General features: G+C 38.0%; 1 protein-coding gene across 1 annotated transcript in view; it reads right to left on the bottom strand.

Annotated features, from left to right (window-relative positions):
• LOC139715875 (microtubule-actin cross-linking factor 1-like) overlaps positions 1 to 24,291 on the bottom strand; it is a 233,456-nt gene that overhangs the window by 112,190 nt on the left and 96,975 nt on the right. The window contains exons 5-6 of the mRNA XM_071627428.1: positions 19,704 to 19,781; positions 18,624 to 18,716 (exon numbers count right to left, since the gene is read on the bottom strand). Coding sequence (XP_071483529.1) covers positions 18,624 to 18,716; positions 19,704 to 19,781 — 171 coding nt within the window. The remainder of the gene's footprint in view (positions 1 to 18,623; positions 18,717 to 19,703; positions 19,782 to 24,291) is intronic.

Here is a 24,291-nt window from a genome sequence, read left to right on the forward strand (position 1 = left end):
ATGACACGCCCCCTTTTTCCTTTCTCACAGAGGAATAGTCTTTATCACCAGACCTACAAAGAGCAATTATTTACTCTCTCAGATATAGTATTATAAATTCAATGCTGCGCACTTGATTCATACAATGTACCAAGTTATAAACTTACTACTGGTGTTGCAGGATAATATTAGTACTCCAGGAGCCTGTCATAAAGATATAAAGCCCAGGGGTAAGGGGGATATGATCACAATGCTAAGTCCATCACTCATACATATCAACAAAGTGAATATCAAACTACAACGCATGTATAGTCTTTCATAAGATATTATGACTCATCCTGCAAACATGTGAACGATTAGAGTCAACACAAAGGTGCAACATTTGCATGAGAAATGAACTCTGCTCCTCAAAGAAAAACAATGTCAGTGCTTGATTGGACTTGGCATGAAGTCGTAGAACATGCCATAAGATTGTTGAGCACTTTTAACTCATTGAAGACTAGTCCCAACTACACTCGGCCAGGAGTCTATAGGAGTCTATGTGTGTTATAGCAAAATCAGCTCGTCCTCGACCGGTTAATAGGCTTTTTGATGTGATCTGCCATGTTGCCTTCAAGAAGTCAGCATGTATTCTTTCTACATGTACTTGCAAGGCACACGCACACACACACACACACACACAAAAAACCAACAGTACATGTAGATACTTCAGCCACATCATGTTCGGTGGCAAGTAACGGGATTGAACCTGAAATTTTGACTACCAGTAGAATGATCACAGGGAGACTGACGGCCATTTTTCAATAGACGTTAATAACCATTTGATTTACTACACCTGTAAAAAAGGACCTGTGAAGAAATAAAGAAATATATAAAGCCCAGGAAAAACTACTGGAGTGGAAGAGTTCCCCATTAGATCCAGGGACTTACGCTATTTTTCTTTCTTTCTTTTTTTGGAGCTCTACTTCTATCTCTTTGAACTCCAACCAAATACCATGCTGTGACAACGCTGTCAAAAGCTGTGATCTTTACACACTACAAAGGTGGCAGAAAAAAAGAGAGACCCTCTTAATGGCAAATGTTTGCTAGAACTCAGACTTACTGTAGCTGTACCACCAAGCTTCCCTGTGTTCCCATGTTGTCTGATTGCTGATATACCCAGCAGTGCAATTATATTCTGATACAATATTAAAGTGTAGGCCTATCCATGCACTGAAAAAAAAAAATCGAGATTTTTTTTCCTGCTATCTACATACAGCAAAGTACCACTTTGAAAGTTAACTCAGTGGTTTTGATCACTTCAGCTTTCGGAGCACTACCGCACAGAAATTAAGAAAGAAAAAATCTATTGTCACAACAAATAAGTTTCTAAGTAAATCTACAACTTTACAACCCTACATAATTTCCAAGATGACCAAAAATCCCAAGCGGCTGTTGGAAAAGAATGACAAGCGGTAAATTGAAAAAGACACCTAGAGCTCCTTTGGCTAAAGTCTTTCTCAAAGCGGGTTCACCTAAATAAAGACCGACATACATTTGTAAGATAAAACAAATAAAAAACTTGCCTATCCTTCGGAGGGACCGAAATCGAAGAATGCAGATTTTTTGAAGCTGATAAGCAGACAGACGGCAAACAATGCAACGTCCTCATGAACAAACATATGTGTGAATCAATGCGCCATCTTTATTCTTCTCCCTCTTCCCTCCCCCCCCCCCCCTCTCTCTTTCTTTCATGTTCTATTTGGAACGGCTTACTTTAACAGGATGAATTATTCTGAGCTCCTCGTTTGCTACTTGCCATGGGAAATCTTGAGAACAAAACCAAAAAAAAAATGGCGACTGGGCATTTGGTAGGAGGGTGACTCATCTCTCGAAACAGATAAGTGCATTCAAGTTTTAAACTTCATTATTCATGTGAAATATGAGGAAAGTTTTGCTATTCTTTTCTCAGTTGCATGGAAATTCTTGCAAATTCTGTTTTCAGATGCAAGGACAGAAATCATATAACAGTATGTGGCCAAGGAAGGCGTGGCAAAAAAAAAAAAAACCCAACAAACAAACAAAGACAAAACATACTTTTCATGGATTGAAACAGGTCATTGCAGCAGTGGCTGAATTCAAGACTAGCTGCTGATGATATTCACAAAGACTATGCATGAGACGGCACACAGAGAAATGAGGCAAGATATAAAGTTGGTGAGAATCCCTGGTGTGTAAAGATGAGCTTATTGCATGGTTTGATGGGGCATTTCCACTCGTTAAAACCAACGCAGACGAACATCAGACCCCCATAAAGTGTGAACTAAACCTGTTTTATGTGCAAGCACAGAAAAAAAGAAAAAAAAAAGAATTTTTTTTTCCGCCAACCTCTTGTTCCTTTCCCTGTTCAGACTATAATGATGATGCCTTGAGACACATCACGTGTACAATCTTCTGATCACGTGAAACATAAAAGGGGGAGATGTGATTTAGAGAGCGCATAAGTAAAAGGTAATAGCTGTTTGCCAACTGAGAATGAAGGTTAGTCAATTGTGCTCAATTCATGAGCCCCTTATCCCCCCCCCCCCCACATCCCCTACCATCCTTTTCATGCCTAGTCTTCATCAAGGCTTTCTTGAGAATGTCCTTCTTTCACGGCGAGTCCTACATTTCTGTAGTATCCATCAAAACAATTAGGAGACCAACAATACAAGGGACAGACAGATAAGCTACGCTGTGAAGGACTTTCGCATCTGACTAACGAGATACGAAGTAAGATCTTGGAAAAGGAGATCAGTGAAAAAAAGAAAAGTGTTTTCTGAAATACAATCTCATTGGATCACCTTATGACTGTTACATATCAAGTCTTTGAAATATATTCACAATACATGGCAAATGTGGTAACACTGAACAGACTCTATGGGATATGTAGGGCATCATGGAATGACACTGTCTGGCATAAGAACAAAAAAAAAAGACAAGATGTTCTGTTATTCTATCTGTAATTTTACCTATTTTGTCACAAGCAAGAGCAGGACATTTGAAGACAATTATCACAAATCATAACAGCATTCTAAAAATTCTTGATCAATCCACATATACCTGGTATATTGTTGAAATCATTCAGAAAAACAACAAAGTGTGTCGTTGGTTCTCCTCTTCTGAAAGGAAATATTCCCTCTTGAAATTGATAAAAGTTTGTAACTTTTATTTTCAACATTTAGAGCATGCCATTGTTGGCATTCATTTTCTGATCAAACATTTCCCAAGGGCTTGGCCTGATCTAGCAATGACTGACCTATGTAGGACCAATAACTGACCTATGTACGACCAATGGCTGACCTATGTAGGACCAATAACTGACCTATGTAGGACCAATGGCTGACCTATGTACGACCAATGGCTGACCTATGTACGACCAATGGCTGACCTATATAGGACCAATGGCTGACCTGTGTAGGACCAATGGCTGACCTATGTAGGACCAATGACTGACCTATGTAGGACCAATTACTGACCTATGTAGGACCAATGGCTGACCTATGTAGGACCAATGACTGACCTATGTAGGACCAATTACTGAAGTATGTAGGACCAATGGCTGACCTATGTAGGACCAATTACTGACCTATGTAGGAACAATGGCTGACCTATGTAGGACTAATTACTGACCTATGTAGGACCAATGGCTGACCTATGTAGGACCAATTACTGACCTATGTAGGACCAATGGCTGACCAACGTAGGACCAATGACTGACCTACATGTTGGACCAATTACTGACCTATGTGGAACTCTCTACCAATCCAACTTTGAAATTGTATAATTTTGATGAATTCACATCTGAACAAAACCAGGGGCCCGTTTCATAAAGAGTTTATTTGATAACAACTCTTTGCTGGAGTGACATTGTCATGGTAACGACAAGAATACAGCTTCCTGATTGGCTGTTTGCTGTGGAAAGTAGTCATTCCAGCAAGAGCTGTCATCCTAACATATTTTATGAAATGGGGCCCATATGTTGGGAGATCAAGTTATACAAACACCCTACTCACATTTGCCAGGTATGACTGTTTGGATAACATTTGGCATTTATGTTCGCAACGCTCTCTCGAATGTTGACGAAACAATTACATATCCCCATTACAGGACATTCAACTGCCTTTCCTTCATAAAGTGAGTGAGAAAAGAAAATATTTAGAATTAGCCCAGCCAAACTTAAATATTTATCAGGATTCATATCTATGTACATGTACATTTGTATGTATCTATCTCTTGTATCTATCCATATAATGTGCATATATTGACAAAGTGATATTCATTCGCATTTACAGTATCAAACCAGTTTTCCTAAACATCAAGGATTATTGTCTAACATTCCAAGGTCAGAAATGAAAAGTTTTTGAGCCTTCACTCTGGGGAAAAACGTAAACATCGCCAGCAGACAATTGAGAGGTATGTGTCCCAAGGAGAAAAGCAATACTGTCATTGCAGTGTATCAAGCAAATATTTGAGCTATCAAAATGCAAAAAATAGGACAACGTTGGTTAGTTCTCCAGAGTGGCATTAGTAAATTAAGAATGCCATTCTTCCTTGAAATGTCTGCATATATATATATATATATATATATATCAAACACACAAACAAACAAACAAAAATGTGTTCCACATTGCGCAAGGTACACTATGTAAAGGTAAAATAGTAGTGGAATGCTGTAAATGCTGCACTAAGATCCCTGAAGTCTGCACATATAATATACAGAATGCTGCCATCTTGCTTTGGATGCAAGACACTAGTTTAAGAAGTAAGAATGACGGCAGAATATGCAGTTTCACTGGTACGGAACCAGAAGGCAGAAACACTGGACACCAAACTATAAGATATAGTGAACACCTTTCTTCTTTTTTTATGACATCACTTTTCTCTGGCTGGTTTACTTTCTCTTTCATCACTCATAAAACAAATATTGACCACTTTACTTCAATATTGAGGTATGTATGGGGGGAAAAAAGTTTACGCCTGTAGCAACCCTCTGTGCGTCACCTTGGTATACTCGTCACGTCTGACCTAAGGCCTCTAGTACTCAATACAATGGCACCAAAACACCAGTCAATATTGGAATACTATTTATTCAAATCGCACACCATATCATCGCCATTTACCAACTGCCATGTCCATCAAAATCACCATGTATGTCATAACTGGGTTCTGTTTGGGCCACGCTTCTTTCCCTATATAAACCCCTTCAACTCTGCATGACGAAGCAAGGGTTGCATGGTGGAAATGCCCCCACGTCATGACTGTGTGCGCAATCGCTGAAGTAGATAGGACTTCCAAACAATCACGTACAGGTCCCATTTCTATGGCAGACATTCCTGCCACTGCTCAAATTACTGGAGTGATTCAAGGTATTGTCTTGTAATGTTACCACGTGGGGAGTATTTAAGAACTAAGTGTGTTCCCTACCCCTACAATATCCTAACCAGCAGTCTACTGTAGGCCTATATATTTCCTTTTGTCATTAAAATTTCTTAACAAACTTTCAAAAAGAGAAATGAAGAGAGACCAAAAATAAGTAGAAGTAGAAAATAAGTAGAATTTACCCTGCTGGACTTGCCCCCTCGGTCGTCGCTGGACCGGGTGGTCGTAGTCCGCTTCGTCGTTACGATGCGGCGCTGCTGAGAGCGCCCGCTCTGGTAGTGCGACATGTTTCGATCACGCACCAATCAATTCACGCGATGCAAAACTTCGCTACAAAACTTCCATTTACCAAGGGTGAGTTGTGAAGGGTCCTGGGGACTTGGCAAATAACTTTTGATGATAAAGAAGGGGGGAATCAAAGAGCTGGGGTCAAAGTAGGAAAGTCTGCAAAAAAAGCACCAATCCTGAAACTCTTGACAAGTAGCTGCCTCAAAGAGAGTTGATGTCCGCCTTCAGAATGGCTATCCAGAATGAGCGATAGGACTTCAGCTCCAAGAAATGAGCAACTTTTCCTGACCCACAGAAAATTTTACTCAAAAAAAAAACTTTCGGGGGTTTTAGAGAAACAGAAAGAAAGTCAAAAAGTAGAGTCAGAGAATGAACTAAAATCAAGAGGTAGCAGAGTCACTCGAAGAAAAGAGAAAAGTCAGAAGTCGATTCCAACCACTCCTCTCTATCCCCGTCAACGGATCAGCATCCAGGGATAAAAGGCAATCAATCCTCTTCACTCTCCCTCTCGCGAACGAGCAAAACTCTTTTCCTCCAGTCGTGGTAGGTAACGACCACACCTCCACTGCGTCTGATTCTACCAGTAGCCCACGCTGGAGTGAAGCGGTACGGGGTAGCATGGAGAACCGCAAAGAGAGGAGCCGATCAAAACCAGCCAACAAGAAAGGGAAGAAAAATAGAGAGAGAAAAAAAAAGGGGGACCTCAACTCTCTTGGAGCGTGAATTTATTTCACGCACCTTTCTGTACACTTTGCTCTCTATTTTTCTTTCTCTCTATCTCTCTCCCTCTCTTGCGCTTTTCTTCTCCTGGCTGTTGTTGCTTTATTTATTTTTTTTATCCCTCTCAGTTTTCTCTTTTTGCATGGCTGGGACAAGCCCACACGCCCACTCCCCATCAACAATAGGTCTGGGGCAGGAAGTAGTCTACGGCACTCACAAGATTCAGACCCCACTCTCCAAAGTTTGCAGTAATGTCTCCCTGCCTTTCTTTTATTTGCTGTGTGTCTACTAGGCTCCGGTCCCAGAAGTGGGTGGAGTATTGAGTTTTGCGAAATCTCGCTCACAAAGTGCAGTCCTCGCCATTCCCTTGATCAGGAGGTGTCTATAATACGAAATCCACTCCGATAACAAATGAATGTCTGGTTCACAGACAACACTATTTTTCTACTCAAAAGTTTTGAGACTCTTTTTTTTTCTAGAAAAGACCTCACAGTCCATTTTGCTCTCTACTACTTTGAAAACCTTTTTCTAAAGAACTCTGACTTTTTATCACGATTCTGTGCCATATATTAAACATCTATGTGTCAGGTTGATTATGAAGCATCCAGTTTCCTAGACAAGAGATCTTACTCCCTTCTACAGCTAAGAAGGAGCAAAACTAGCTCAAGAATGGTAAGTAATATCTGAGTCGGGTGTCTTTATCTACACAGGTCAAGAGTCATACCTTTGGGGATCAAGCAGTAGCAGAATTGACAAACGTCTCACATCATCTGAATATTTTTAAATTTCAACCCTGAAAACATGACACTTGTTCTTATCAAACCATTTACAATGATCTGTACACTTTTCCCCCCTGGTTGTGTGTTGTCGGTCTCATGCACGATTGCGTGTGTGCTCTGTCAAATTTCAAAACAATTTGGCTCCATAATGATTACGAAAAAGAGCGTCGAGCTAATCCTGACGATAAAAGCGCTGATCGCTGCTATCATTTCCTTTATCGTTTTAACTCTTTTCCTCGTAGCTCTGATTCCTGCTATCATTTCTTGTATCATTTTCACTCATATTCTAGTAGCTCTCATTAACATTATCATCTTTACTATTACCATGATCATGACTGATATCATTTTCATCAACAGCAAAACCATTACTATCATATTATTAGCATCATAATTAGTATCATTAGTAGTAGTATTATCATCATCACCCCAATCATCAATGAAAAATCACATGCAATGCACAGTTTCAGCTGATATCTCATACAGTATATAATTGCATTGAAGATATTCTGTGGAATTCTCCCCCCCCAAAAAAAAAATAAAATAAAATAAAATAAATACATAAATAAATGAATAAATAAATAAATAAATAAATAAATAAATAAATAAATAAATAAATAAATAAATAAATAAATAAATAAATAAATAAATAAATAAATAAATAAATAAATAAATAAATAAATAAATAAATAAATAAAAATAAAAATAAAAAGCACAGGTAAACTGCAGGTCTTGTGGAAGATCCAAAATTTTCATTGACAACTGAATAAAGGGCACCACATATAGGAATCTGTGTCGACTTTTGTGTTTGGGGGAAAAACACCTCGGTCTGTAATACATCATGTTCATTTGCATTCCTCTCCCACCCCTATCAACCTTGTCCTGCACCAACACAAAAGGGACTGGATACCCGGTCTTTTCACTCAGCTTGAACTTCATCAATGGTCGTCACGGCAACTGCCCAACTTGGCCGCTAAATATTCTCACCTCCAGAACGAGTGAACATCAATATTTTCCCATAGTTCGGTGCGTTTATTTCTTTCCGTTACTATGGAATGGAGATCAAAACATCCCACAGATGTCCTCAAAATTACTCCTAGATATGGCACAGTTACAAAATCCTCTATACGAGATGTTGTTTAAAAGTGCTTTAACTTTGGGAGTATATTTTCTTGCTATTAAGACTGTGAAACCCTGCATAGAATTCTGATTCGCTGAAGATAATACCTACAAAGATTTACAAACAAAATAAGGTTGCATGCAATGCAATGTATCATTATTTCTAGTTGCTTAATGTTAGAGACATCAGGCTGAAATAAAACTGAGAGAATTCAAAAAGAAATTTGTTTGAAAAAAAGGAAAGAAGAAATATGGGGAATAATAAATTTTCATCACCACTTTGTAAAACTTGATCAGACAGTGCACAATAAACTGTAACATGGCATGCGAGATGCCATGTTTGGTCACCCGGATGAGTATGGAAACATATTAAGCATTACATGAACTAGGGATACTTAGAATGTAACTTCTCTTTCTCTTTCTTTTTTTCTAACCCCTTTCCTCTAAAATTCTAAGATCCATATAGACTTTTTTACAGCACACGCTAGGTGTTTGTGGTCAATGGGTTAGGCATGCTTCATCACCTCATCTTCTCAAGATTCAACCAGCTTCCTGCGGATGTACAGATGACAGTCTTGTAATACACAGAGGAAGAACTTCCAAAGGACAGGATGTACCAAATTCATCCTTAACTGCAGCATGTCATACAATATTTCTGTTTATGAACAGCTCAACTATTAAAGCAGTCAGCCAATACCCTATAAGGTCCCCTTGGTTTCTTGCACAATTACCTCCAGCAGAAGGACACTGCTCCGGAAACAGGAGAAATATATAAACATACTACAACACAAAGAAATATAATTCTCCAAGGAGAAAAAAAAAAACACATCTCACAGGCAGGAACAGTAATAATGTGATACACAACAATCTCCACATCCTGCTCATTGAGCTGGGCTTCAAAAGATAGCCTGAAACAATTTTTTTCCTGGTGATGCAATTAAGCTTCCATGAAAATGAAGAAAATATATTCTACATACACGTATACAATTATCAAAGATTCTTAGAGTAAAAGCTGAGATTCCTTCAATCTGTTTTTTACACCACCCTGATCTACACACACATACACACTTAACAATACTGTAAAACATGATATATTCGCAGCATGAAATTTTTCGTGAATTGAAGCCGATGGCCTTTTTCGTGGCATGAAATTTTCGCGAACTGCCACTGGCATTCAACGCAAATAGTGTATATGAACGTTCAACTGCATTTTGATTTCGCGAATCTTTGCGCTCACAAAATTCGCGAAATTAAAATGCACATGAACATTCCTCATTTTACAATATGGGTTTCTGGATCAAGCATTCATAGCAATACTTGATTTATCTACCTTTACTTACTTTTTGATGCATTTAATGTCCACAAGGAACAATAATACACTGGGATTTTAAAAAAAAAAATAGGGAGAAGGGGAGGGGAGACCATATTCTTAATAATCCACAAAATAGTGTCAGTTCTTGCTCAAACAATAAATGCATTAAATGTCACCCTCATTGTTTGGCAGAAGATGGGCAAATGAGATATTAATTCACATATCAAAAAAAATACAAACCATAGAAACATAAAATTGGTTTGATAAGCCAGAGCTGATGGGAGACAACATGCAATAATGTAAATAAGCAAATTTAGTATTACTTTTTTGAGTCAAATATTCACTGACTTTATCATTATCTTATCAACAAACCATTGAAACATAGAATTGTTCTGATAAGCCAGAGCTGATGGGAGACAGCATGCAATAAGGTAAATAAGCAAGTTTAGTATTACTTCTTTGAGTCAAGTAAATGACTTTATCATTATCTTACCACTAGATAACCACTTCCTTGACATTAAATCAAACAAAGAATATCAAGAAACATAGATTTGTTTTGAAATTTGTTTTGATAAGGCAGAGCTGATGGAAGAAAGCATGCAATAATGTAAATAAGAAAATTTAGTATTACTTCTTTGAGTCAATGGTAATTTATCATTATCTTACCACTAGATAACCACTTCCTTGATATTAAATCAAACAAAAAATATCAAGAAACACAGAATTGTTGGGAAATTTGTTCTGATAAGGCAGAGCTGATAGAAGAAAGATATGCAACTAGAGAAGCACTCTGAGAGCTCAGACCTCCGCCAAGCAGCTACTCTCCACTGTGATATTGCTCTTCCATAGAAATCAGTGATTTCCACCCACTGAAAAAAATCGCCCAGTTTCCCAATATAGAAGTATTTGTTACGTCATAAACCCTCAGCTGCACGGCGCGCCTCGCCCTAGCAGAAACTAGAGCACGCACTTTAGTGCGCGCATGCAAACCTCAAATACGGGCAGCCTCAACTCCCAAGTTCATTGACCCTACCTGCCAAAATATCAAAAATCCTTCATAAATTCCCCAAAAATTCTTGGATCACTACCAAAAGTTAATCGTTTGTTACTTGTGTCATTCTCAACCTTTCCTGGAAGTTTCATCTCAATCTATTTTTGAGTTATTTTGCACACAGACAAACTACCTAACTAACTAACGAACAAACAAACACACAAACCAACGGTAACGAAAACATAACCTCCTCCCTTGGCGGAGGTAATAAAGTGAATGAGCTAGTTTAGTCATTGCTTCGTTGAGTCCAGTGAATGTTTCATTATTATCTTATCACTAGATAACCACCTCCTTTCTTATCACTAACCATGTCCTTGACATTAAATCAAATAACTAGAAATGTCGCTATGGCGACTGGTATGCCTCCGCCATAATGCATGATTCTCCTAATAGGTCTAGATAGTTCATGTGGACAATGTGTGATTACATTTTCACAAAACTGGCAAAATATTGAAATGACAAGTTTGTCACAAATGTGTTGAATGTTCACCTTCCTTGACCTTGGTTTAATTGGATGAATAGGAGAGCATGTATTTGGGGATTTAAGGACTTTAACTTGACTTTGACCCATTCATACACTTAATGCAATGAGTAATTTTCATGGTACCGGTATGGAGAAAAAGTGCAATTTCTGTACTGAATAGTATTTGTTACCATGTTCATCTGGCCTTTGACCCTAAAATTCATAAGATAATCACTTTCAGGAAGAACATGCATAGATATGCAGTAAGTTTCACGATAAATTGAGCCACTTCCGAGATATGGAGGAAAAAGTTAGTTCAGCACTTTCACTTGATCTTTGACCTTTTGACCTTTGAGGCAATAAAAAAAAGAAAAAGAAAAAAAAACTCTCCAGAGAATTTCTATTAGGTTACACATGCATACACCAAGTGTAAAAAAAAGAATACTAATCCTGCTGGCATTGCATGAACATGAGGGAAATAGTAACATTTTGAAGTGTTGCACTTGACCTTTGACCCCTGACCATTGACCCCATGAACCCTACATTCTCTAGATAATCACTGCCAGTCAGTACATGTATATACTATGTTCCATGAAGATACAAAAGATTGTACCTTGAACAATTTTCCAATTTACAGAGAAAAAAAAGAAGTTTTAATACTTTTACTCGACCTTTTGACCTTTGACCTTTGACCTCATGACCCAAACTTTCACCAGAGAATCTAAATTGGATAATACATGTATACACTACGTTTCAAGAAAATATCTTCAGGCATTGCATAGATATGGAGGAAATAGTGAAATTTTATGTATTTGACCTTGACCTTTTGACCTTTGACCTTGAGCATGTGCACCCAAAAGTTGATAGGCACAACTTCACCCCCTAATACACATACATGCCAAGTTTCATTAAGATACCTCAACAGCTTTTGATAGTTACCTTGTCCACAAAATTCATTACGGACGGACGGAAAGACGGACGGAAGGACGGACGGACGGACGGACGGACGGAAGGACGGACGGACGGACGGACAACCCGAAAACATAATGCCTCCGGCACCACTTCGTGGCGGAGGCATAAAAAATATCACGAAATATAGAATTGTCGGGAAAATTGTTCCGATAAGCCACAGCTGATGGGAGACAGCATGCAATAATGTAAATAAGCAAGTTTAGTATTACTTCTTTGAGTCAAGTAATTGCCTTTATCATTATCTTACCACTAGATAACCACTTCAAGAAACAGAGAATTGTTGAGAAATTTGTTCTGATAAGGCAGAGGTGATGGACGAAAGCATACAATAATGTAAATAAGCAAGTTTAGTATTACTTCTTTGTGTCAAGTAAATGACTTTTCATTATCTTACCACTAGATAACCACTTCCTTGATAATGAATCAAAGAAACAATATCAAGAAACAGAGAATTGTTGGGAAATTTGTTTTGATAAGCCAGAGCTGATGGACAAAAGCATGCAATAATGTAAATAAGCAAGTTTAGTATTACTTCTCTGAATCAAGTAAATGACTTTATCATTATCTTACCACTAGATAACAACTCCCTTTCTTATCACTATTAAAGAATCACGTCCTTGACATTAAATCAAACAAAAAAATATCAAGAAACATAGAATTGTTGGGAAATTTGTTTTGATGAGCCAGAGCTGATGGAAGAAAGCATACAATAGAGTGAATGAGCTAGTTTAGTCATTGCTTCTTTGAGCCAAGTAAATTATTTTTCTCATTATCTTATCACCAAATAACCAATTCCTTGACATTGAATCAAACCAACAATATCAAACAAAATAAAGAGCCTGACATGAAAGATTTTGAGGACTTTGTTGTTTTACGGAAAATCAATATCTGATGCATACTTGTTTGTTTTAGCAAATTGATCATCTTTTTTTTTTTACCACCATACTCACTGCTTGGCCAGCATCCACTACACGTGTACATGTACATCTGACTCTGGAAATGTCTTTTGCTTGTGTTTTTGGCCACAGTTTGCATAGCTTTGGATCATAAGTTGGTATATAAAGACATTTTACAGATTGGTTATCAAAATGTTGGTGTTGATCATTAAACCTTTGTCTCATTGACCAATGTAAATTCACCTTCAACCCACGAGTGAAATTAACAAATATCGATACAAATGAAACAATTACATCAATTAATACGCATGTGTTTAATATGTATTATACATAAGTGTGTCAAATGCCACTGACCTAACCACAATCATTTACAGGGTTTTTCCTTTTCTTTATTCTCTGCCTTCGTTGTTAAAAGCTATGGAGACGGAGCGGAGGTGTCGCCCACCTTGACATGCACAAAACCGCACAGCGTGGGCACAACAACAATCGTGTGACAAGCTAGCGAAGAGAGGACTGTGATTGGTCAAGCAAATCGCCAGCGCTGAAAGGGCTTCACACTAGCCCACCAAGGCGTGGAGGAAATATTTGGTCGGCCTCCTACACTCTTTTTGTTTCTTGTTGTGCAACAATGGGCAACAATTTCTGGAAGTTGACTTTTTTTTTCCCCTTTATCATAACTGACCAAACACTAAAGACACACACACAGAAAAAAAAAAAAAAAAAAAGATGCTGACCTTATTTTCAACAAGACATTCCAAACTCATTATACTGGCCTAGAAAATAAACTGAAGATTTTTGGGTTGTTTTTTTTTTTATATTACAAAACATTATTTGTGTAACACCCGATTACTAAGCGTTACTCATTCCTTGCCTGTGTATGATGGTATGATTATTAATCATTACATCAATTATTATGACACAAACAAAACAATGATACGTATGTGTTTGTTGATTCATGCATTGTTTCTGTGACTCAGACAGAAAGAGTAGTTAAATTCTTGTGAGAATGTTGAATTAGTTTTTACTTGGCAAAGTACAGGAGTACGCCCAGAGGCATAGAAATACTGATTATAATGAAAGTGAGAATACACGGCACACAAAAGCCATCCAGTAAGAAACTACATGTACAATGTAAGACACTCAAATAACAATCTGTGTGCTTTGAGTACCAATTGGCATTGAAAAGTCCATACTATTGTACACACTATCCTAGGTTCTCTGGCACAGTAAGGGTTGAGGCATAAATAACATACCAGTCTGCTTGGATGCGAAAAGTTAAAGGACAAGTTCACCTTCATAAACATAAGGATTGAGAGAATGTAGCAATATTAGTAGAACACATCATTGAAAGTTTGAGGAAAATCAGACAATCCGTTCAAAAGTTATGAATTTTTGAAGTTTTTGTGCAGTAACCGCTGGATGAGAAGACTACTGCAGTGTATGTATAACTTAGATGTCACATGCGTACAACAATATAAGGAAAATATAAAGAGAATTTCACAAAATTCCATCTTTTGAAAAAAAGTATGCATTCCCCCGACTCGTTACCGACAAATGTTATGGGTAATATTATTCCCCCTGCCTTTAGAAAGAGGCAAGTCAAGTGCTCTTTTATTATGCGAAAAAAGTGAAAATATGTTGAATTTTCTTTTACATTTTCTTTATACTGTTGTACGCATATGACTCACAAGCTGTAGTAGTCTCCTCATCCAGCGGTTCCAACACAAGAATTTTAAAAATTCATAACTTTTGCATCGATTGTCCAATTTTCCTCAAACTTTCACTGATGTGTTCTACTAATATTGTTGCATTCTCTCAATCCTTATGTTTGTGAAGGTGGACTTGTCCTTTAAAGAATGTTTGAGGCTAGTAGTCTTATTGCAGCAACTATCAAAGAAGTCCAAGCCCAAACACTTGTCTCTTATTACAAATCTAATTTGACTTTACAAACCTGTCAGTACATTTTCTTTTTAATGTTCACCACCATGAAAATAATAAACTTTTTTGTGTCTTTTCAGCAAAACTTACAACAGTAACAACAAAATGTTTTTATGATGCTGAGAGTTTTGGCAACTTCACACAGTCTTTGAAATACCACACCACTTTTTCCAGCTTTCGAAGATTTTAAGTTAGAGGCAGAAGGTTCTTAGCTCCTCACAAAGTTAATCTAGAAATTGTGTCTGTCTGCTTTTCAACCAGTGCATACAGCCATTCAGCTTTGTCATTCATCACTGAATACAGCAAATGATGTGTGTTCATTTTACTACTATTACCATTTCCCACTTGATACACCTGTGATTGATTAAGAACAATACAAACCTCATCAACTCATTTGCAACTCTGACAGAATCAGTGATTCTCTGCCTTTCAACTGGCGAAGCAGTGATACAACCTAATTGGAATATGACACATGCACCAGGTTGAACATAGCAGCGACACTTTTCTTTGAAAAAGAGACAGACAGAATAAAAGACAGACAGACCAACAGACAGACAAGGAAATAAAGAGAAAGAAAGAGAGTGAGAAGCAGAGACAGTTTGTGTGAGAGTGCGTCATCGTGATAGAACCAAGCTGTGGGCACAGACTGTCGGTATGTCTGTAACTCCCGATTCGACGACTTCTTCCAGTTCCACCGCCGACCTGTGTAAACACTACTTCCAGAAGGCACGGCAGCACTCCGACAACAAAGGGCAGAGACCACAGTTGCTATGGTAACAGACTTTGGGAAACCATTCACACTTGAGTTCATGCAACATTTCAGCAATAACACCCCCCCCCCCCCATTTCGCGCCACTATCCCAACCTCCATTCTTTGTTCAAACAAGAGGACCATGTTCCCCACGACACACATTCGGGAACACAATAGCGTAGTGCTGGGCCAGAGTCTGGCCCTTTATTTACTAATAAATATTAACAAGCGTCTTTCATTGAGCAGAAGAAAAGAACTGAAACTTTGATCCCAGGCAAATCTCTTTCGTTTATTTTGCTACTTGCACTAAAGGTGAGAGACAATGCTCCTTCAGCAACAGTGTATTTAGGTCTGGTTGGTAAATTTCACATAGAGCCAGAAGACACGGGATGTGTGCCCTCTTCAATGAAACCTGGTTGTTCTTTTTAAAAGCTTTGTTTCTAATTAGGACAGACAGACAGACAGACAAACATACTGCGACACACACACAGACAGAGAAAGAGAGGAGGAGAAGGAGTGATGTTGATGATGATGTTTGAAAAAAAAAACCAACAAAAATCATCCTCACCAATTAATCTTCTCATGGGAATGGAGGTATGAGTTATCTATCTCTTTCTTGTGAGTGTCATCATTTAGTTTTCTGTCACACAGGTGTCTGCCTCTCTTACTCATTTTTTACTCTATTCCATTTCATCTTCCTCCTCTCATTTTCTCTCACTCCTTTGTTCTTCTTCTCTTTCTCTCTCTCTATTCATCTATCTACCATCTATCTACTTACATTTATGAAGGAACCTGTCTAAATCTTCCAACTTGCCTACTTGCACACCTAAGGATCTGCATGTACGTATCACTTTGAGATTTATCACTTCATCTATACACATGTGTAAATCCACAGGTGCAAAGGTGTATCAGGTAGGAATAGATAGGTAGATTGCTAGATAGAAAGGTAGACAAATAGATAGATAGATAGATAGATAGATAGATAGATAGATAGATAGACAGACAGATAGATAGACAGGGTAGATACAGTAGATAGATAGATACAAATGTAGATAGATAAAGATAGGACAGGATAGGGATAGATAAATCGATAGACAGATATATAAACGTCAACATTCTTTATTTGATTTTTCCTCTGCAACACCAGTATAAAGCAGTGGAATTTTCTCTTCCACAGGAAATAAACTCTTGAAGATCCATCCGGCAGATCCGAAAGACTGCAGGCCTTGAAAGCGTTAAACATTTATACCAAAAGTCCTCGCCAGCCGAAAAATAGAATGTTTCCCTGGGTGCTTGGCATACACGTTGCCAATTTGCGTTTGTGCAGTGGGGGAAGGGGAAGGGAAAGGGGTGTGGCTAGTCGGGACGAAAATACGGTCCACAAGGGGAGAGGAGATTGGAGCTATGCGAGTTTTGGTATCATGATAAAACTCGACCAAACTTGCATCGCTGGACGTCGGCAGGTAACGACATATCTCCCCCTTTTTCTCTCTCTCTCTCTTTTTCTCTTTTCTAGGTTTTTAAAACATATCCTGTGATCGAGAGCTGCTTTTAATGGGTTATGATTCGCAAAGGGCACATTTTAGATGCACGAGGGAACGGACGCCGTCTGGGCCAATACACTTTGGCCTTCCAGAGGCCCGAAATGCACACCTCTTTTAGTAAATTGACATAGTGCTCTTAACTAAAAAAGAATGTGTGATTTAGCTACAATCTCTCTTCAAGATCGAGACACTTTTAGTTAGCTTCTTTTTTTTTTTCCGTAAGTGGGTCCTTCAGCATAATCCTTACCAACATGTTTGGCCTGAATTGTTGTAAAGCATTTTCCCCCCGGTGACATTTGAGAAAACTCACAGTTCTAAAAGTTTGTTTGAATGGTAACATTTAACTCTCTCAGGTTCTAAGCTTAGCCGATAAACCTCCTTAAAGGGGAAATTTGCTCGAATTGGCTTGTTTAAAGGAGGGATATCAGATACCATGAAAATTTGTAAATATTGTTTAAAACTTTGTAAAAAAAAAGACAGGCAGGGACGTATGATACTATCATGACAATGTTGTTGTTGTTGATCCTTTCTTTTTTTTAATTTTCAACCTCTGAGCAAAAGCCATGCCAAATCTGGCTCAATCTTCAGTTTCACACACACACAAAAATAAAAGAAAAAAAACAAACACACACAAACAAAAAAAACTCTGTTCTATGAAGGCACACCTACACAGACACTGCACAGACGATCTCATCAATATTCACTGGATATACTGCCAACACAATTCAAGAAAATCACTTATGCATGAAAATACCTTGAACTTCTTCCACTGCATACGAGGTCACTCACATGTCAAACGTTGACATTTGTTTCAGAAACAATTCCAGACGGATACACGTCACAATCACCATGTCATTTCTGTTTCCATCTATCCACATTCAATCATCATCTTATATCACTGGCAATTCATTTTCAATCAGAGAAAATTACACAGGAATGCACTGTTAAATAATTTCTTTGGGTTAATGTGACACCAGGTTCTGACTTATACTTTTTTGTGCGTGTGCTCCACTATGCGTCTTTGTCTTTGCATTCACAGCTGAATGAATAGAACTACATGTATTGGTCAATTAATGTAGGGCAATTAGGGAGCTTCATGTGTGTGTATGTGTGTTTGTGTGTTTGTGTGTTTCGAGTGTTTGTGTGTCAAGAGTAGATGTCTGTCTAGCACAGACAGACATAGTAGAAGTAGACGTCCGTTAATCACTCTTTCATTCTTTCATTCCTCTTTCATTCATATACACTGTATGTACGCTTGTATAGACACATATATATGTAAGTAAACTAATTATAGAGGAAAATGCAACCTCAAATGTAGAGCTCCTACATTAGGCTTTTTCCTCCTCATTTCCTCCTTCCTATAACTCTTCCTCTCATAATTCTTTCATTCCTTCTGTCCATCCTGTATCCTTACCTGGAAGTGGAGGATGATGGTCCAGATGAGTCCGAGGATGAGCTTCGGGTTGCCGTCGACGATGTCCTCGTTCCTGATGTTCACCATCTTGACCTGGAGTTTGCAAGAAAAAGAGGGCGGGGCAGGGAGGGTGTATTCTGGTCCACTGATTGATGCAGAGTGCTAAAATTGCTACAAGCTAGTCGAACAAACTTTCTGTCAGTGAAAAGAACGACTGACATAGTGATTGCAACTGATTAACAAATTGCCCTACATTGATATAAATAAGCACTGACTTGATCGGTGTTTTTAGTAGTAGCCATGGCAAAAGAAATCATGGGCACACATATTCAGGCAGGATTTGAACCTACAACCTGATCTCCGGACAGGCGTCTTATCCACTATAGACCACCAAGTTTCCGCCCAACAGAAAGTGCTGGTACTAATCCTTATAGTTTGCAGTGGGTACTGCGTAATTATTCAAACTCGTTAAATTCTTCTGTCGACAGAAGAATTTCATGAATCGGTATGAAGTAGTTATGTCTTACCATGGTGGCCTACTCAGTGATTCCCTTGAGCAGCTTTCAATTGTTTATTTCTATTTTGATATATGTTCTCTGTAAGCCATACTAATAGCCTGAAAGCATGCTTGAATCACATTTATTCTGCATACATTTTTGCAAATATATCCTGAATAGCCAATCAAGGTACAGAGGTGTTAATTGTTCACCAGAATTTCTCTGGATTTTTTTTAGTCTGAGCAGTTGGATCTCACAAACACAACTGAGGCAGATCCTAACTTCAACACATGTTCACTTCTGATTTTCATGGTAATTTCAAAATTTTACTTGCCCAACTGGGCAAGTAAAATTGAGATCCCAACTTAATTGACCACACATTCACTTCTGATTTTCATGTCAATAAAATTCAAAATTTTACTTGCACAATCTGGCAAGTACGTGTAAGTCTGAAATAGCATTTTGATATTTTCACTTGCCCAACATCTAATTTTACTTGCCCCTAGCAGGTAGGCAAGTGCTAATGTCGAGCCCTGCAAACAGATTCTTCTGTATAAGCTGAACATTTCACATAACAACTTACTTTTCTCTTCCTCAGGAATGCGAGGGCGTTCTCCACATTCTGCAACTTGTGAATCCGCAAGGGGCCCTTCTCTCTCGACTGCAACAATAACAAAAAAGCAAAATGGAAGAGAAGAGATTGGGAGGAAAGAAAGATGAGATGAGATACTAACACACATTTCCTTGTGAGAAGAGATTAAAATTTCATTTTTATTCACTCCCTTAATTCAATTATTGCACACTGTCATAAAATAAAATATCAACAAAATTATGTTATACAACAAATATCACATACACAAAATGCACTGATGTACAAACATGACATGTGTGGTATTAAAGTGAAAGTGTAATAGCATGACGAAACTGTTGTAAGTCCCTTCTTCTTACATTTAATCAAAGCATGACAAAAAAAAAAGTCATTCCCAAAGAATCAAAACAATTTGCCCCACTCTGTTCAAAACATCAGAACTTTAAGCAAAGTACAGATAGAGGGAGCTCTACAAAAACTGTGGATTTGTGTTTCCGATGTGAAGGAACAGAAATAGCACAAGGCTGAGATACATCCCTTATTTCAATCATCACATTTTGGAATATTTATTTTATGAAATAATTTCAGCTAAGACATATTCAATATTCAATTCAATTGTACTGAAAGGAACTACAGAGGGAGCTCTACAAAATCTGTGGATTCCAGCAGGTGTGTGAAGGAATAGAAAAGAAAAGAAAAAAATAATGTGTGAAACATACCTTGTTTCAAACATCACATTTGACAGCTAATAAGCTCACAATGAAGTAATAGTACCTGAGATTTATTATCGACAGCCATTTCATATTGCCATAAAGAATGGATTTGTCTGAAGACTTCACTACCCTTCCCAAATGTTTGTCTCTTTTTTCTTTTCTTTTTTGATTGCACAATGAGAAAAACTGCAACATCCTCAAAAACATCATACACTAGAGGATAGTTCCGGGTAGCAGGGCAAAGGTTTATTGGCTCATGGATACATGTCCCTTCCTTCTCAATAACATAACTTCCTGGCTTTACCATAAACATGATATACAATCTTCTCCAACGCCAAAGTATTCTAACTCTCTCTTTGCAAGATTTCTTGATTCACATTCGCCCCTGCTTTTTTGTTGGAAAGAGGAGAGAAGAAGCTTTAATGGAAGCCCAAACCCAAAGAGCAATATGGATTGAGTGAAAGCAGCAACATTAGTAGAACATATCAGTGAAAGTTTTAGGAAAATCGGACAATCCGTTCAAAAGTTATGAATTTTTGAAGTTTCTACTTAGCCACGACTGGATGAGAAGACTACTATAGCCTGTGATGTCACATACGTACAATAACATAAAGAAAGTATAAAGAAAATTCAATGTATTTTTACTATTCTCGCGTAACAAAAGAACACTCAACTTCTCTCTTTCAGAAGGCAAGGGGAAAAACATTACCCTTAACATACATCAGTAACAAGTCGAAGAAATTTGCATTTTATTCAAAAAGTTAAGTTTTGTGAAATTCTCTTTCTATTTTCCTTATATCATTGTACTCATGTGACATCATACACTGTGGTAGTCTTCTCCTCCAGCAGTGACTGTGCAGAGTTTTTAAAAATTCATAACTTTTGAACCGATTGTCTAATTTTTCCCAAACTTTCACTGATGTGTTCTACTAATATTGCTGCATTCACTCAATCCACATGTCTATTAAGTTGGACTTGTCCTTTAATTCACATTCGCCCCCACTCTTTTGTGGAGGGGTGGGCAATGTGAGAGGGAGTGGCAAAGGAATGGAAGGAGGGGGTGAAGAAACTTTAGGTGCAAATTAACACCAAGTTCAAGTTGGCTTTTCTTATCAGAGCCAATAAAACCAACCAAAGTGATTGAGGGGCATTTCTAGATCACAAAAACAGTTGTGGGACTTGGGAGTTTCAAGTGCTTTCCATACCCAAACAGTGATATTCTTCACAATGGCGTAAGCAGTTTTGATGAGTGGGTGATGTCATTAACACTAGTTTCTATGTGACCCACATAGAACTTATCATCAATGATTTCTCGCTTTGATATTTTGTTTTGGATTGTTTGGGTTTTTCTTGCTCTTGAAGTAAAGATCAAAACCTTGTCTCCTTTCCATGACATAAAAATTGTGTCTTGATAACCTAACAACAATGACTTTTGTTGGGGGGGGGGGGGGGGGGGTAAGGACCTTAAGTATCTAAAAATAATAATTCAAAAATATAGGTTTTCATTATATCACTCGTGCGTCCCAATCCAGCTGAGGGCAGACTTATGACGTGAATAGAGGCCTTCATCCTTTAACATGAACAACATTCAAAACTTGCCTGACGCCATGTAAAGGTTTTACAGCCAGACACTGCTAAAAAGTTTATTGAGTATGCCCCTCCCCTACCCCACCTCCACCCCAAAAATAGAAGAAAAAATCCTGACGACAGTCACGTCACCAGACATTCATAAACATGATCCATGATATTTTCATCATAAAATTGATCTATTCTGCAAGACCTTCGAATGTCATTCACCCACACTTTTTTTTTTCCATCCTTCTTCTTTTTGAGTACTTGCTGGTTTTTGCTTTTGTTTTTCTTCTCCTTTTTCTTCTTTTTTTTTTTGGGGGGGGGGGGGGGGAGAGCAGAATAGATGGAAGAAGTAAGGCATGGAGTGAGAGGCTGGTAAAGGAGTTGGGGAGAAAATGTACACTGATGACTTTCAGAAAGATGCTGTGGATTAAAGAACATGCCAAATCGAAGAGAAACCCGTTGCTGTGGAAAATATGCAGAAATCTTGAGGAGGTTTGTGAAAGTGAATGAAAGTTGAAATGTCTGGTGCATGCTATACGTACTGACATTCTATTAATTGATATTTCTATGTCATCATCATACAATGTATGTTTGCTCTGCCCAGTTGAGTTGAAACATACACTGTACAGAAGCACTTCCGTGCATATACCTCAAGAAGAATGTGGATACAGGGTTCAACAAATTATCAATAAGATAAAAAAGATGAATGTTGATGAATGCAGATTTTGGTGAATCTGTAAACATAAAATCTGTAAAAACTGCAGAAACACTAGTCATTTCAAGAATTATCCAAAAAGAAAAAGCATGAAAGTCTTTTTTTTCACATTTTGTTTCAATAAGATCCGATGCATGTGCTTTTCACAGGTCATTGACTAGTAACAATCATCCCATATTTGCTGACTTAGTTACGACCTCAAATATTGTTTGTAAGCACAGACATACAATCGCTAGAGCATTAAGGAGTGGTGAAACAATACCTTTAATTACGTCGCCCACACATGAAAAGAAAATGGAGGGGAAAGAAAAGTGATTTTCTATCGACAGCTGGCTAATTAGAGGGGGGCATTCCCAGAGACCCCAGAAAATTTGAGAGCAATGTTAACGTGGGCGGGAGTTCAAGACCCCTGGTACGAACAATGGTGGTTCATGGAGCTGAGAAGAACTTGATCGGTTGTTCAACCTACCCTACCCTTTATCCCCCCCCTTACTTTCTAACCCCCAAGAGTAAGCATGCTTAAAGTAGAATTGTACTCAGCCACATTCAGCTTGTCTATCGATCCTAAATACCTTGAAATAAACAGAAAGATGTCAGTTCAACAAAATCAGAAACAGGATAATGAGAACTTGTGGATCTTTTCATAGTTTTACATGTTTTCACAAAATCAGTGATGTTAATCACTACCTATAGTAACGAGCAAATTATACACATGTGTTGATGTCATGGCATGGCAAGTCTCTCATTAAGCTGTTGAGGACGGGCTGATTTTGCTACAACACGCATTTCCCATAGACACTTACTCGAGTATACTCGGGACTCGTCCTCAACGTGTTAAAGATAATATAAAGTTTTGGTACCTCAAAAGTTTCCCTGAGTTTCCTTGTCTTAAGTTTGTGTTTCAGGTTAAAGTACCCTTCATATAACTAACAGTGTGAGACTTACTCGCCCCAAAGTGCTCTCATGTCTTAGTAATCATGCAATAATGGTTTCGTACCAGAGCAGAGCGGGCTCTGAAAAATTCGAACGAGCCGTTAGTTTGACTCCACGCGGTACCGCGACAATCAATATACACATATTGTACGAAACCATTATCGCATGATTACTAAGACATGAGAGCACTTTGTGGGGAGTAAGTCTCACAGTGTTAGTTATATGAAAGGCATTTTAACCTGAAACACAAACTAAGACAAGGAAACTCAGGGAAACTTTTGAGGTACCAAAACTTTATATTATCTTTAACTGACATGCAGATCTTTTCTAAAATTCCCTTTCAGGGACATGAAATCAGGAAGGGAAAACAACAAACTGGCATCTCTCGCATTATATATTTGTCGTTATGGAGTAAACACACACAAAACAAAAATGGCTTTAAGAGGGATAGGTGTTGCAGCGGCTGAATTATTACCTGAAGCATTTTTGTTTAATAACTTTGTGCACAAACCAGTTAGAGAGATGTGAATTGATGATGCCATTACCTCACCTACTTCACTGTATGCGGTAGTGACATATGTAACTATTATTCTTCAGTCTTAAATAAAAAGAATGGAAACTTTCAAATTATATCGCCTTCTTCTTT

The sequence above is a fragment of the Diadema antillarum genome, unplaced genomic scaffold (genome assembly GCF_040938485.1).
Source record: "Diadema antillarum isolate AM-2024a unplaced genomic scaffold, OU_Dant_1.0 scf00000006, whole genome shotgun sequence".
Classification (NCBI taxonomy): domain Eukaryota; kingdom Metazoa; phylum Echinodermata; class Echinoidea; order Diadematoida; family Diadematidae; genus Diadema; species Diadema antillarum.